A 12,500-nucleotide genomic window follows, 5' to 3' on the forward strand; every position below is an offset into this window, starting at 1 on the left:
TAGTAGTAGTACCTGATAGGGGTAGTAGTAGTAGTAGTAGTAGTAGTAGTAGTAGTAGTAGTACCTGATAGTAGTAGTAGTAGTAGTAGTAGTAGTAGTAGTAGTAGTAGTAGTAGTAGTAGTAGTAGTAGTACCTGATAGGGGTAGTAGTAGTAGTAGTAGTAGTAGTAGTAGTACCTAGTAGTAGTAGTAGTAGTAGTAGTAGTAGTAGTAGTAGTAGTAGTAGTAGTAGTAGTAGTAGTAGTAGTAGTAGTAGTAGTAGTAGTAGTAGTAGTAGTAGTAGTAGTAGTAGTAGTAGTAGTACCTGTAGTAGTAGTAGTAGTAGTAGTAGTAGTAGTAGTAGTAGTAGTAGTAGTAGTAGTAGTAGTAGTAGTAGTAGTAGTAGTAGTAGTAGTAGTAGTAGTAGTAGTAGTAGTAGTAGTAGTAGTAGTAGTAGTAGTAGTAGTAGTAGTAGTAGTAGTAGTAGTAGTAGTACCTGATAGGGGTAGTAGTAGTAGTAGTAGTAGTAGTAGTAGTAGTACCTGGTAGTAGTAGTAGTAGTAGTAGTAGTAGTAGTAGTAGTAGTAGTAGTACCTGATAGGGGTAGTAGTAGTAGAAGGGTAACACAGTTACTGTGTACTGTTGAGACTCTGTGAATCTCGGTAGATCTTGGTAGAGCAGGTTCTGGTACGACATCATGAGGTCACCGTGGGGTCATCGCGGGGTCACCGGGGGTCACCGTGGGGTCACTGCGGGGTCACTCTGGGGTCAGGCTGAGGTCATCGCGGGGTCACTCTGGGGTCACAGGACACCACAGAGTTAATGACAACAATAAACAAACATCTGAATGATCTCAGTCTGTCTGATGTGACGGCAGCTCCAGGCCTTAAATCATCCACATGGTTTTAGTGAAGGTGTGTGGAGTTTAAAAACACAGTGGAGCACTTCCTGTATTAAATTCACCATAAAATGAACCACAGAAGATCAAACATGTGTCTGTGTCCTGTCGTCTGGAACAACACTTCAGCTGAGTTACTTTAGCTGCTCATTTTATTTTTAATCCGTTTGTTCTGTTCATTTTTAAATTACAGCCCAGTGTTTCTCAAAATGTTCACACCAAAAACAAACAAAGAAATGATTTGTCTTTCTGAATAATCCAGGTCTAATGTAGGACTGAACCAGGTCTAAAAGTGGACTACATCATTTCCACTGTAGTTCTAAATAAACCCACACACTGAAGCTCCGCCCCAGTCCCCCTGAAGGAGCTCGGACCACAGTTTGAGAAACACTCCTGTAGAGTCACAGTTTGATTTTCTCCAAACAAAAACACTCGTGTTTTCAGCACAAACGCTGAAGAGTCAAGGGACCAGGTCTAAACCAGGACTAAACCAGGACTAAACCAGGACTAAACCAGGACTAAACCAGGTTAAACAGGACTAAACCAGGACTGAACCAGGACTAAACCAGGACTAAAACCAGGACTAAACCAGGACTAAACCAGGTCTAAACCAGGACTAAACCAGGACTAAACCAGGTCTAAACCAGGACCAAAACCAGGACTAAACCAGGACTAAACCAGGACTAAACCAGGACTAAACAGGTCTAAACCAGGTCTAAACCAGGACTAAACCAGGTCTAAACCAGGACTAAACCAGGACTAAACCAGGACTAAACCAGGACTAAACCAGGACTAAACAGGACTAAACCAGGACTAAACCAGGTCTAAACCAGGACTAAACCAGGTCTAAACCAGGACTAAACCAGGACTAAACCAGGTCTAAAACCAGGACTAAAACCAGGACTAAACCAGGACTAAACCAGGACTAAACCAGGTCTAAACCAGGACTAAACCAGGACTAAACCAGGTCTAAAACCAGTCTAAACCAGGACTAAACCAGGTCTAAAACCAGGACTAAACCAGGACTAAACCAGGTAAACCAGGCTAAACCAGGACTAAACCAGGACTAAACCAGGACTAAACAGGTCTAAACCAGGACTAAACCAGGACTAAACCAGGTCTAAAACCAGGACTAAACCAGGACTAAACCAGGTCTAAACCAGGTCTAAACCAGGTCTAAACCAGGACTAAACCAGGACTAAACCAGGACTAAACCAGGTCTAAAACCAGGACTAAACCAGGTCTAAACCAGGTCTAAACCAGGCCTAAACCAGGACTAAACCAGGTCTAAACCAGGACTAAACCAGGACTAAACCAGGTCTAAACTAAACCAGGACTAAACCAGGACTAAACCAGGACTAAACCAGGTCTAAACCAGGACTAAACCAGGTCTAAACCAGATCTAAACCAGGACTAAACCAGGCTAAACCAGGTCTAAACCAGGTCTACCAAACTAACAGGCTAAACCAGGTCTAAACCAGGACTAAACCAGGTCTAAACCAGGACTAAACCAGGTCTAAAACCAGGACTAAACCAGGACTAAACCAGGACTAAACCAGGTCTAAACCAGGACTAAACCAGGACTAAACCAGGTCTAAACCAGATCTAAACCAGGACTAAACCAGGTCTAAAACCAGATCTAAACCAGGACTAAACCAGGTCTAAACCAGGTCTAAACCAGGACTAAACCAGGACTAAACCAGGACTAAACCAGGTCTAAAACCAGATCTAAACCAGGACTAAACCAGGCCTAAACCAGGACTAAACCAGGACTAAACCAGGCCTAAACCAGGACTAAACCAGGACTAAACCAGGAGTCTAAACCAGATCTAAACCAGGCCTAAACCAGGACTAAACCAGGACTAAACCAGGTCTAAACCAGGACTAAACCAGGTCTAAACCAGATCTAAACCAGGACTAAACCAGGCCTAAACCAGGTCTAAACCAAGACTAAACCAGTCTAAACCAGATCTAAACCAGGACTAAACCAGGTCTAAACCAGGTCTAACCAGGACTAAACCAGGACTAAACCAGTCTAAACCAGGACTAAACCAGGACTAAACCAGGACTAAACCAGGTCTAAACAGGTCTAAACCAGGACTAAACCAGTCTAAACCTGGTCTAAAACCAGGACTAAACCAGGTCTAAACCAGATTAAACCAGGTCTAAACCAGGACTAAACTAAACAGGACTAAACCAGGTCTAAACCAGGACTAAACCCTAACCGGTCTAAACCAGGACTAAACCAGGACTAAACCAGGTCTAAACCAGATCTAAACCAGGTCTAAACCAGGTCTAAACCTGGTCTAAACCAGGACTAAACCAGGACTAAACCAGGTCTAAACCAGGTCTAAACCAGATCTAAACCAGATCTAAACCAGGTCTAAACCAGATCTAAACCAGGACTAAACCAGGTCTAAACCAGGTCTAAACCAGGTGTAAACCAGATCTAAACCAGGTCTAAACCAGGTCTAAACCAGGACTAAACCAGGTCTAAAACCAGGACTAAACCAGGACTAAACCAGGACTAAACCAGATCTAAACCAGGTCTAAACCAGGACTAAACCAGGTCTAAACCAGATCTAAACCAGGACTAAACCAGGTCTAAACCAGATCTAAACCAGGTCTAAACCAGAAACCAGGTCTAAACCAGGAAACCAGGTCTAAACCAGACTAAACCAGACCAGGTCTAAACCAGCTAAACCAGGTCTAAACCAGATCTAAACCAGGACTAAACCAGGACTAAACCAGATCTAAACCAGGACTAAACCAGGTCTAAACCAGGTCTAAACCAGGTCTAAACCAGGACTAAACCAGGACTAAACCAGGTCTAAACCAGATCTAAACCAGGACTAAACCAGGACTAAACCAGATCTTTTTTTTTTTCTTTCCAAAATTAAACCCTACATTCCCACATTTCTCTCAGTCTGGTCGTCAATTACACCCAATAAATAAATCAATAAATAAAATAAAATAAAAATGACTTGACTTAGAGTTAAATTTCTAGAAAAATCTTAGAAATGAAAAATAAAAAATCTTGGCTTTTTTGCAGGATAATTGGTGAATAATGTGAAAATAATTATTATATTGAATTATTTAAATGAGATGATTTGATTTTTGAGAATTTTGCTCTATGAAAATGTTATTTGCCAAGAAAAATAAATAAATAAATTAATGTATTTTGGTTTTTACATTTTGCTGAACCTCCCGCAGCTCTTACCGTTACGACGCTTCACTGGACGCTCCTCTTCCGACATAAACAAACACTTTTACGTCCACTTCAGGCATAAAAACAACATTTTCAAATCCGAATCATAATTTAAGACGCTAAACTTGCCCATGTGTAAAGAGTAAAGTCAAAATTTGGTGAGTAAAAGTAAAAGTTTTGTGAGTAAAAGTGTTTAACGTCTTTTCCGGTGAGACGAACGTAAACAAACGCGCGCGCGGCTCCAGGCTAACCGCCGCCGCACGTGCTCACTGAATCCCCGGATAAACTGGAGATTTTCCGGGACTTTTTAACACTTATCCACTGAAAACTCACCTGTGTCCGGTCCCCAGCGGGAGGAAGCGTCGGGAGGGACGAACTCGGGCTCCACGGCGGAGTTTTTTGTGGAGTTTGTGCGGAGTTTGTGTCCGTGCGCGTCGCTTCAGACTGAGCTGTTCCGCTGCTGCTGCTGTTGCCATGGAAACGAGACTCACATAAGAGAAAGTGCAAAGGGACAAAAAATCTTATGTTTCAACTCACTCTGGAGGTATAACAGCTTTGGATAATAAAAAATAAATAAATAAGTGGCAGTTTGAAGACGAATAAAAGTAGAAAAATACAGAAAGTCTTCATGAGTTTTAGTTTAAAGTGACCAGATCAGTTTTGAGTCCTTTATCTTCGCAGATTTGTACAAAACCACTGATTTGTCACAGTTTTACACAAGAAATGTCCAAGTTGTGTCACCAATTTGATCTAAACCAGCTCTACACCAAGACTAAACCAGGACTACATCAGGTCTAAACCAGAACTAAAACAGGACTATACAACAACAACAACAACAACAAACTTTTTATTATTATTATTATTATTATTATTATTATTATTATTATTATTAGAGCGCTTTTCATACCATCACATTTTTTGACTAATCTATTCCCTGCCAAAAGTGAAGAGGAGCATAAACTGTCATTTGTTTTGCCAAAATACAGAAGTTTGTGTTTGCGAATCACCATGACTCAAAAAAAAAAAAAAAAAAAATGCAGCGTCAGAAGTTCCTCAGATCACAACTGACATGAGAAGGCAAAATGTTACACACTATTTTCACTGTTTTATTTATTCACAACATCCAAACCCGAGTGTGTCCCAGTTTAGAATGTAGAAAATCTGGTCACACTGGGAAAAAATCAAAAAAATATGAAAATTGACTAAGTTGAGTAGCTCACAAAAGACATCAGTAAAATACAACAGCGAACTGAACTAAGAGTGTGAATATTTAAAGCCAAGAAGCCAAGAGGAGCCAGGAGACGATACAAGGAGCTAGGAGGAGTCACGAAAAGCCAGAAGGAACCAGGAGGAGCCAGAAGGAGCCAGAAGGAGCCAGGAGGAGCTAGGAGGAGCTAGGAGGAGCCAGGAGGAGCCAAAAGCCCAGAAGGAACCAGGAGGAGCCAGAAGGAGGAGCCAGAAGGAGCCAGGAGGAGCTAGGAGGAGCTAGGAGGAGGAGCCAGGAGGAGGAGGAGCCAGAGGAGGAGCCAGGAGGAGCCAGGAAGGAAGCCAGGAGGAGCCAGGAGAGGAGCCAGGAGGAGGAGCCAGAAGGAGCCAGGAGGAGCTAGGAGGAGCCAGAAGAAGCCAGGAGGAGCCAGGAGAAGCCAGGAGGAGCCAGGAGGAGCCAGAAGGAGCCAGGAGGAGCTAGGAGGAGCCAGAAGGAACCAGGAGGAGCCAGGAGAAACCAGGAGGAGCCAGGAGGAGCCAGAAGGAGCCAGGAGGAGCTAGGAGGAGCCAGAAGGAGCCAGGAGGAGCTAGGAGGAGCTAGGAGGAGCCAGAAGGAACCAGGAGGAGCCAGAAGGAGCCAGGAGGAGCTAGAAGAAACCAGGAGGAGCCAGGAGTAGCCACAATGAGCTAGGAGGAGCCATGAAAAGCCAGAAGGAGCCAGGAGGAGCCAGAAGGAGCCAGGAGAAGCCAGGAGGAGCTAGGAGGAGCCAGGAGGAGTTAGGAGGAGCCAGGAGGAGCTAGGAGGAGCCAGGAGCCAGGAGCCAGGAGGAGCCAGGAGAAGCTAAGAGGAGTTAGGAGAAGCCAGGAGGAGCTAGGAGAAGCGGAGTTAAGAGGAGCCAGGAGGAGCCAGGAGAAGATACAAGGAGCTGGGAGGAGCCACAAAAAGCCAGAAGGAGCCAGGAGAAGCCAGGAGGAACCAGGAGAAAACAAGAGGAGCCAGAAGGAGCCAGAAGAACACTTTTGCTAGTGCTTATAGTGTAATAATGTATTTATAAAGTGTTTATAATGTAATAATCCAGTTCATTTGGTGTAGTTAATTATAAAGTGTTTATTTAATTATTTATAATGTGTCTTTGTCTAAAGGTGTGTTCAGGATCTGAGATTTAGTCCTGACCTGGTTTGGTCTTGGTCTAGTCCAGGTCTAGTCCAGGTCTAGTCCAGGTCTAGTCCAAGTCTAGTCCAGGTCTAGTCCAGGTCTAGTCAGTCCAGTCCAGTCTAGTCAGTCTAGTCTAGTCCAGGTCTGTAGGTCTAGTCCAGTCAGGTCTAGTCCAGTCTAGTCCAGGTCTAGTCCAGTCTAGTCCAGGTCTAGTCCAGTCTAGTCAGGTCTAGTCCAAGTCTAGTCCAGGTCTAGTCCAGGTCTAGTCCAGGTCTAGTCCAAGTCTAGTCCTAGTCAGGTCTAGTCCAGGTCTAGTCCTAGTCCAGGTCTAGTCAGTCTAGTCCAAGTCTAGTCAGGTCTAGTCCAGTCCAAGTCTAGTCCAGTCTAGTCCTAGTCCAGTCTAGTCCAGGTCTAGTAGTCTAGTCAGGTCTAGTCAGTCAGTCCAGTCTAGTCCAAGGTCTAGTCCAGGTCTAGTAGTCTAGTCCAGGTCTAGTCCAGGTCTAGTCCAGGTCTAGTAGTCTAGTCCAGTCTAGTCCAGGTCTAGTCCAGGTCTCCAGTCCAGTCCAGTCTAGTCCAGGTCTAGTCCAGGTCTAGTCCAGGTCTAGTCCAAGTCTAGTCCAGGTCTAGTCCAGGTCTAGTCCAGGTCTAGTCCAGTCCAGTCTAGTCCAGGTCTAGTCCAGTCTAGTCCAGTTCTAGTCCAGTCTAGTCCAGGTCTAGTCCAGTCAGTCCAGTCTAGTCCAGGTCTAGTCCAGGTCTAGTCAGTCTAGTCCAGGTCTAGTCCAGTCTAGTCCAGGTTAGTCCAGTCTAGTCCAGTCTAGTCCAGTCAGTCTAGTCAGGTAGTCAGTCTAGTCAGGTAGTCCAGTCTAGTCCAGTCTAGTCCAGGTCTAGTCCAGGTCTAGTCCAGGTCTAGTCTAGTCCAGTCTAGTCCAGGTCTAGTCCAGGTCTAGTCCAAGTCTAGTCCAGGTCTAGTCCAGGTCTAGTCCAAGTCTAGTCCAGGTCTAGTCCAGGTCTAGTCCAGAAGTCTAGTCCAGGTCTAGTCCAAGTCTAGTCCAGGTCTAGTCCAGGTCTAGTCCAGGTCTAGTCCAAGTCTAGTCCAGGTCTAGTCCAGGTCTAGTCCAGGTCTAGTCCAAGTCTAGTCCAGTCTAGTCCAGTCTAGTCCAAGTCTAGTCCAGGTCTAGTCCAGGTCTAGTCCAGGTCTAGTCCAGGTCTAGGTTTATTAGGTTCAGGTTGACTCCATAGTCCAGTTTTTGAAGTGATGATGGTGAAAATATTTTAGAACAAAACTCTGGACAACGTGCTCAGTTTTTATTCTTTCATCCACTAATCTGACACAAAAATGACACGTAAGATTTGAAACGAAGCCACGTTCCGAAAGAGAAACCGTCGTCGACATCGTGAAGAGCAACAACAGCGACACAAGAAAAAGTGAAAGAAAACACTTGATCCGACACGAGGAACAGGACGAGGAGTCGAACCCACAACCAGGACACACCAACAGACAGAAAAACAAAAACAAAAAAACACAAATATCTTTAAAAGTTCATGGATCAGTTCAGTTTTCTGTGTCCAATATAACAAATCTCCAAAAGTCAAATCCACAAACGTTTCCTCTGATCGTTTGGTCCTTTCTCCACGTCTGGGAGGGCATCTGACACAAACCCACGTCTGCAGGTTCACTGGAGACTTTTGACCCGCCTCCTCTCATTTATGAAAAACTTTTGAACTTTTTGCACAAACTCGATTTTGATACAAAGGAAAAGACTTGACGCTCAAAACTGATTCTGAAACGACGATGAAAATAAAAATAAAAATAAAAATAAAACTCTTTATTTAGACGACAGAAAGTGATTTTTTAACATTAAATGATATAACTTTATTTTCTGTTCCCATGTGGGTTTATAACCAGGTCTGAACCAGGACTAAATGAAACCAGGTCTAAACCAGGTCTTAGCCAGGTGTAAATCAGGTCTAAACCATAAATAAACTAAACCAGGTCTAAACCAGGACTAAACCAGGTCCAAACCACATCTAACCCAGATCTAGACCAAGACTAAACAAGGCCTAAACCAGGAATAAACTAAACCAGGTCCAAACCAGGTCAGAACCAGGACTAAACCCGGACTAAACTAAACCAGGTCCAAACCAGGTCAGAACCAGGACTAAACCCGGACTAAACTAAACCAGGTCTAAACCACATCTAAAGCAGGTCTGGACCAAGACTAAACCAGGCCTAAACCAGGGCTAAACCATGAATAAACTAAATCAGGTCTAAACCAGATCTAAACCAGTCTAAACCAGGTCTAAACCAGGTCTAGAACAAGACTAAACAAGGTCTAAACCAGGAATAAACTAAACCAGGTCTAAATCAGGTCTAAACCAGGTCTAAACAAATCTAAACCAGGTCTAAACCAGGTCTAGAACAAGACTAAACAAGGTCTAAACCAGGAATAAACTAAACCAGGTCTAAACCAGGTCTGAACCGTGCAGGTCCATGGTCTCTGTGCTCTTGTATTTGTTCTGTTTCAGCTCCAGGTTCTAAACACGTTCAGCTTCAGTTTTGTCAGTTTTGTGACTTTTTTGGTATGAATATTTCTGAAACAGGAGTATCTAGATTCGATCCTGGTTTTGGTTTGGTTCAGTTTCGGGATTTCCGTCGCATTTCAGGAGTATCTGGTTTGGATCAGTTTCTTGATTTTCTGAGCATTTCAGGAGTATCTAGTTTGATCCTGGTTTTTGTATTGAGTTTCTGGATATCTGTCGCATCTCAGGAGTATCTGGTTTGGATCCCGGTTTTGGTTTGGATCAGTTTCTGGATTCGCTCTGTGTTTCAGTATCGAGTTTCCGGATTTGCTCTGTGTTTCAGGAGTATCTGGTTTGGATCAGTTTCTGGATTTGCTCTGTGTTTCAGTATCGAGTTTCTAGATTCGCTCTGTGTTTCAGTATTGAGTTTCTGGATTTGCTCTGTGTTTCAGTATTGAGTTTCTGGATTTGCTCTGTGTTTCAGTATTGAGTTTCTGGATTTGCTCTGTGTTTCAGTATTGAGTTTCTGGATTTGCTCTGTGTTTCAGTATCGAGTTTCTAGATTCGCTCTGTGTTTCAGTATTGAGTTTCTGGATTTGCTCTGTGTTTCAGGAGTATCTAGTTTGGATCAGTTTCTGGATTTGCTCTGTGTTTCAGTATTGAGTTTCTGGATTTGCTCTGCGTTTCAGGAGTAGAGGCTCCAGTAGACGATGTTGAAGAGCAGGTAGGACAGAGGAAAGGCCAGTCTGGAGTACGAGTCGATCAGGTAACTGTTACTGACGATCAGATCCACGTTCTCCTTCACCGAGCGCTGCCTCCGGAGCCGCGTCCCCTCCGACGCCCCACGCACCACCGGACTGTGGGCCCCCGACGACGACAGCCGGTCCAGAGGGTCCAGAGGGTCCAGAGGGTCCAGAGGGTCCAGAGGGTCCAGAGGGTCCAGAGGGTTCAGAGGATCCAGGGGGGCCAGGGGGTCGGAGGTCAAACCCACGGGGAGTCTGGGAAACGCGGTCAACTCCATGTCGTCGTCGTGGAAACAGCCGTCGAACGCCATCGCCTGACTCGCATCATAACCAGAAGGTAACTGAAGGAGAGAAGAAGAGGAAGAGAGGCAGAGAGGGAGGAGGAGAGAAAGAGAGAGAGATATGAGGAGAGATAGAAAGAGAGAGAAGAGGAATGGAGGAGGAGGGAGAGGTAAGAGGAGAGAGAGAAGAGGAAGAGGAGAGGAAGAGGGAAGAGGAGAGGGAGAGAAGAGGAAGAGGTAAGAGGAGGGAGAGAAGAGGAAGAGGTAAGAGGAGAGAGAGAGGAGAGAGAGAAAGAGGAAGAGGAGGGAGAGAAGAAGAGGAAGAGGTAAGAGGAGAGAGAGAAGAGGAAGAGGTAAGAGGAGAGAAGAGAAGAGGAAGAGGTAAGAGGAGAGAAAGAAGAGGAAGAGGTAAGAGGAGGGAGAGAAGAGGAAGAGGTAAGAGGAGAGAGAGAAGAGGAAGAGGTAAGAGGAGGGAGAGAAGAGGAAGAGGTAAGAGGAGAGAGAAGAGAAGAGAAGAAGAGGAGAGAGAAGAGGTAAGAAGGGAGAGGAGAAGAGAAGAGAGGTAAGAGAGGGAGAGAAGAGGAAGAGGAAGAGGAAGGGAGAGAGAGAGGAAGAGGTAAGAGGAGAGAGAGAAGAGGAAGAGGTAAGAGAGAGAGGGAAGAGGAGGAGAGGAAGAAGAGAGAGGAGAGAAAGGAAGAGGAAGAGGACGAGGAAGAGGGAAGAGGAGAGAAGAGGAAGAGGGAGAGAGAGGAAGAGGAAGAGAGAGAGAGAAGAGTAAGAGGTAAGAAGAGAGAGAAAGAAGAGGAAGAGGTAAGAGAAGAGGAGAGAGGAGAGAGAAAGGAAGAGGTAAGAGGAGAGAGAGAGAGAAGAGGAAGAGGCGAGAGAGAGAGAGGAGGAAGAGAGAAGAGAGAAGAGAGGTGAGAAGAGGAAGAGGAGAGAGAGAAGAGGAAGAGGTAAGAGGAGGGAGAGAAGAGGAAAGGGGGTCGGAGGAGAGAAAGAGAGAGAAGAGAAAGGGAGGAGAGAGGAGAGAAACAGGTTAGAGGAGGGAAAGACAGAAGATTAGAGAGAGAGAAGAGGAAGAGAGGAGAGGAAGAGGAGATGGAGTGTAGTAAACAAAGTGATAATAAAGATTTTACAGAAAACATGGACCAAAGTTTGAATAATTCACACAATAATGATTATTTGTCAAAGATTTTAGACAAACACTTTATTTCCTTCTTTATTTCCTATTTATATTTATATAAAGTGCATTCGTTTGAACTGAATGCACTTTATATAAATATAAATAATATATATTTATATATTTCCAATGACTGACAAAAGCACCAGAAAATGAAAAACTCCCAACAGCAGAATGTGTGTTTACAGGACGTGTCCACTAGAGGGAGACGTTGTGTAGTAGTAGTAGTAGTAGTAGTAGTTGTTGTCAGTAGTACTTGTGTCATATTTCATTTTTACTGATTGCTGCATCAGTTGTATTATAATATTTCAAGTACTTGTAGTTGCAGAAGTAACAGTATTACTGGTAGTAATAGTAGTAAAATAAGTTACAGTATTTGCACTAGCAGCAGGTGTAGCAGTAGATGTATAAAAGTAAAAGTATTCTTGAAGTACCTTGCCCCTCCTCATCTTCCTCCACTCCTCCAGGGTGGTGCAGTAGTTGACGGCGGCGTATTCGATCACAGAGAGGAAGACGAAGAGGAAACTCACCCACAGGTAAATGTCCACAGCTTTTACATACGACACCTGAAAAACACAAACACAAACATGAACATGAACACAACATGAACATGAACATGAACACAACACAAACATGAACATGAACATGAACACAACATGAACATGAACATGAACACAACACAAACATGAACATGAACACAACATGAACACAAACATGAACACAACACAAACACAACAACACAAACACAACACAACACAAACATGAACATGAACATGACACAACACAAACATGAACATGAAACACAAACACAACATGAACATGAAACAAACATGAACACAACACAAACAAATGAACATGAACATGACAAACACAACATGAACATGAACAAACACAACATGAACATGACACAAACATGAACATGACACAACACAACAAACAACACACAAACATGAACATGAACACAACATGAACACAAACAAACTGAAACAAACATGAACATGAACATGAACAAACAACAAACACAAACACAAACATGAACATGAACATGAACACAAACATGAACATGAACATGAACATGAACATGAACACAACACAAACATGAACATGAACATGAACACAAACATGAACATGAACATGAACATGAACAAACACAACACAAACATGAACATGAACACAACACACAACATGAACACAAACATGAACACAAACATGAACATGAACATGAACACAAACATGAAACACAAACATGAACATGAACACAACATGAACACAAACATGAACATGAACATGAACACAAACAAACAAACATGAACACAAACATGAACACAA

The 12,500-nt window shown here is 43.7% G+C and overlaps 1 protein-coding gene across 1 annotated transcript in view; it reads right to left on the reverse strand.

The window, feature by feature from the left end:
* Positions 1 to 9,652: 9,652 nt before the first annotated feature.
* Positions 9,653 to 12,500, reverse strand: part of LOC110164322 (gamma-aminobutyric acid receptor subunit rho-3-like) — a 27,097-nt gene continuing 24,249 nt past the window's right edge. The window contains exons 8-10 of the mRNA XM_055151056.1: positions 11,606 to 11,737; positions 9,934 to 10,051; positions 9,653 to 9,855 (exon numbers count right to left, since the gene is read on the reverse strand). Coding sequence (XP_055007031.1) covers positions 9,653 to 9,855; positions 9,934 to 10,051; positions 11,606 to 11,737 — 453 coding nt within the window. The remainder of the gene's footprint in view (positions 9,856 to 9,933; positions 10,052 to 11,605; positions 11,738 to 12,500) is intronic.

The sequence above is a fragment of the Boleophthalmus pectinirostris genome, unplaced genomic scaffold, assembly GCF_026225935.1.
Source record: "Boleophthalmus pectinirostris isolate CB_2022bp ecotype Guang Dong unplaced genomic scaffold, ASM2622593v1 HiC_scaffold_15, whole genome shotgun sequence".
Classification (NCBI taxonomy): Eukaryota; Metazoa; Chordata; class Actinopteri; order Gobiiformes; family Gobiidae; genus Boleophthalmus; species Boleophthalmus pectinirostris.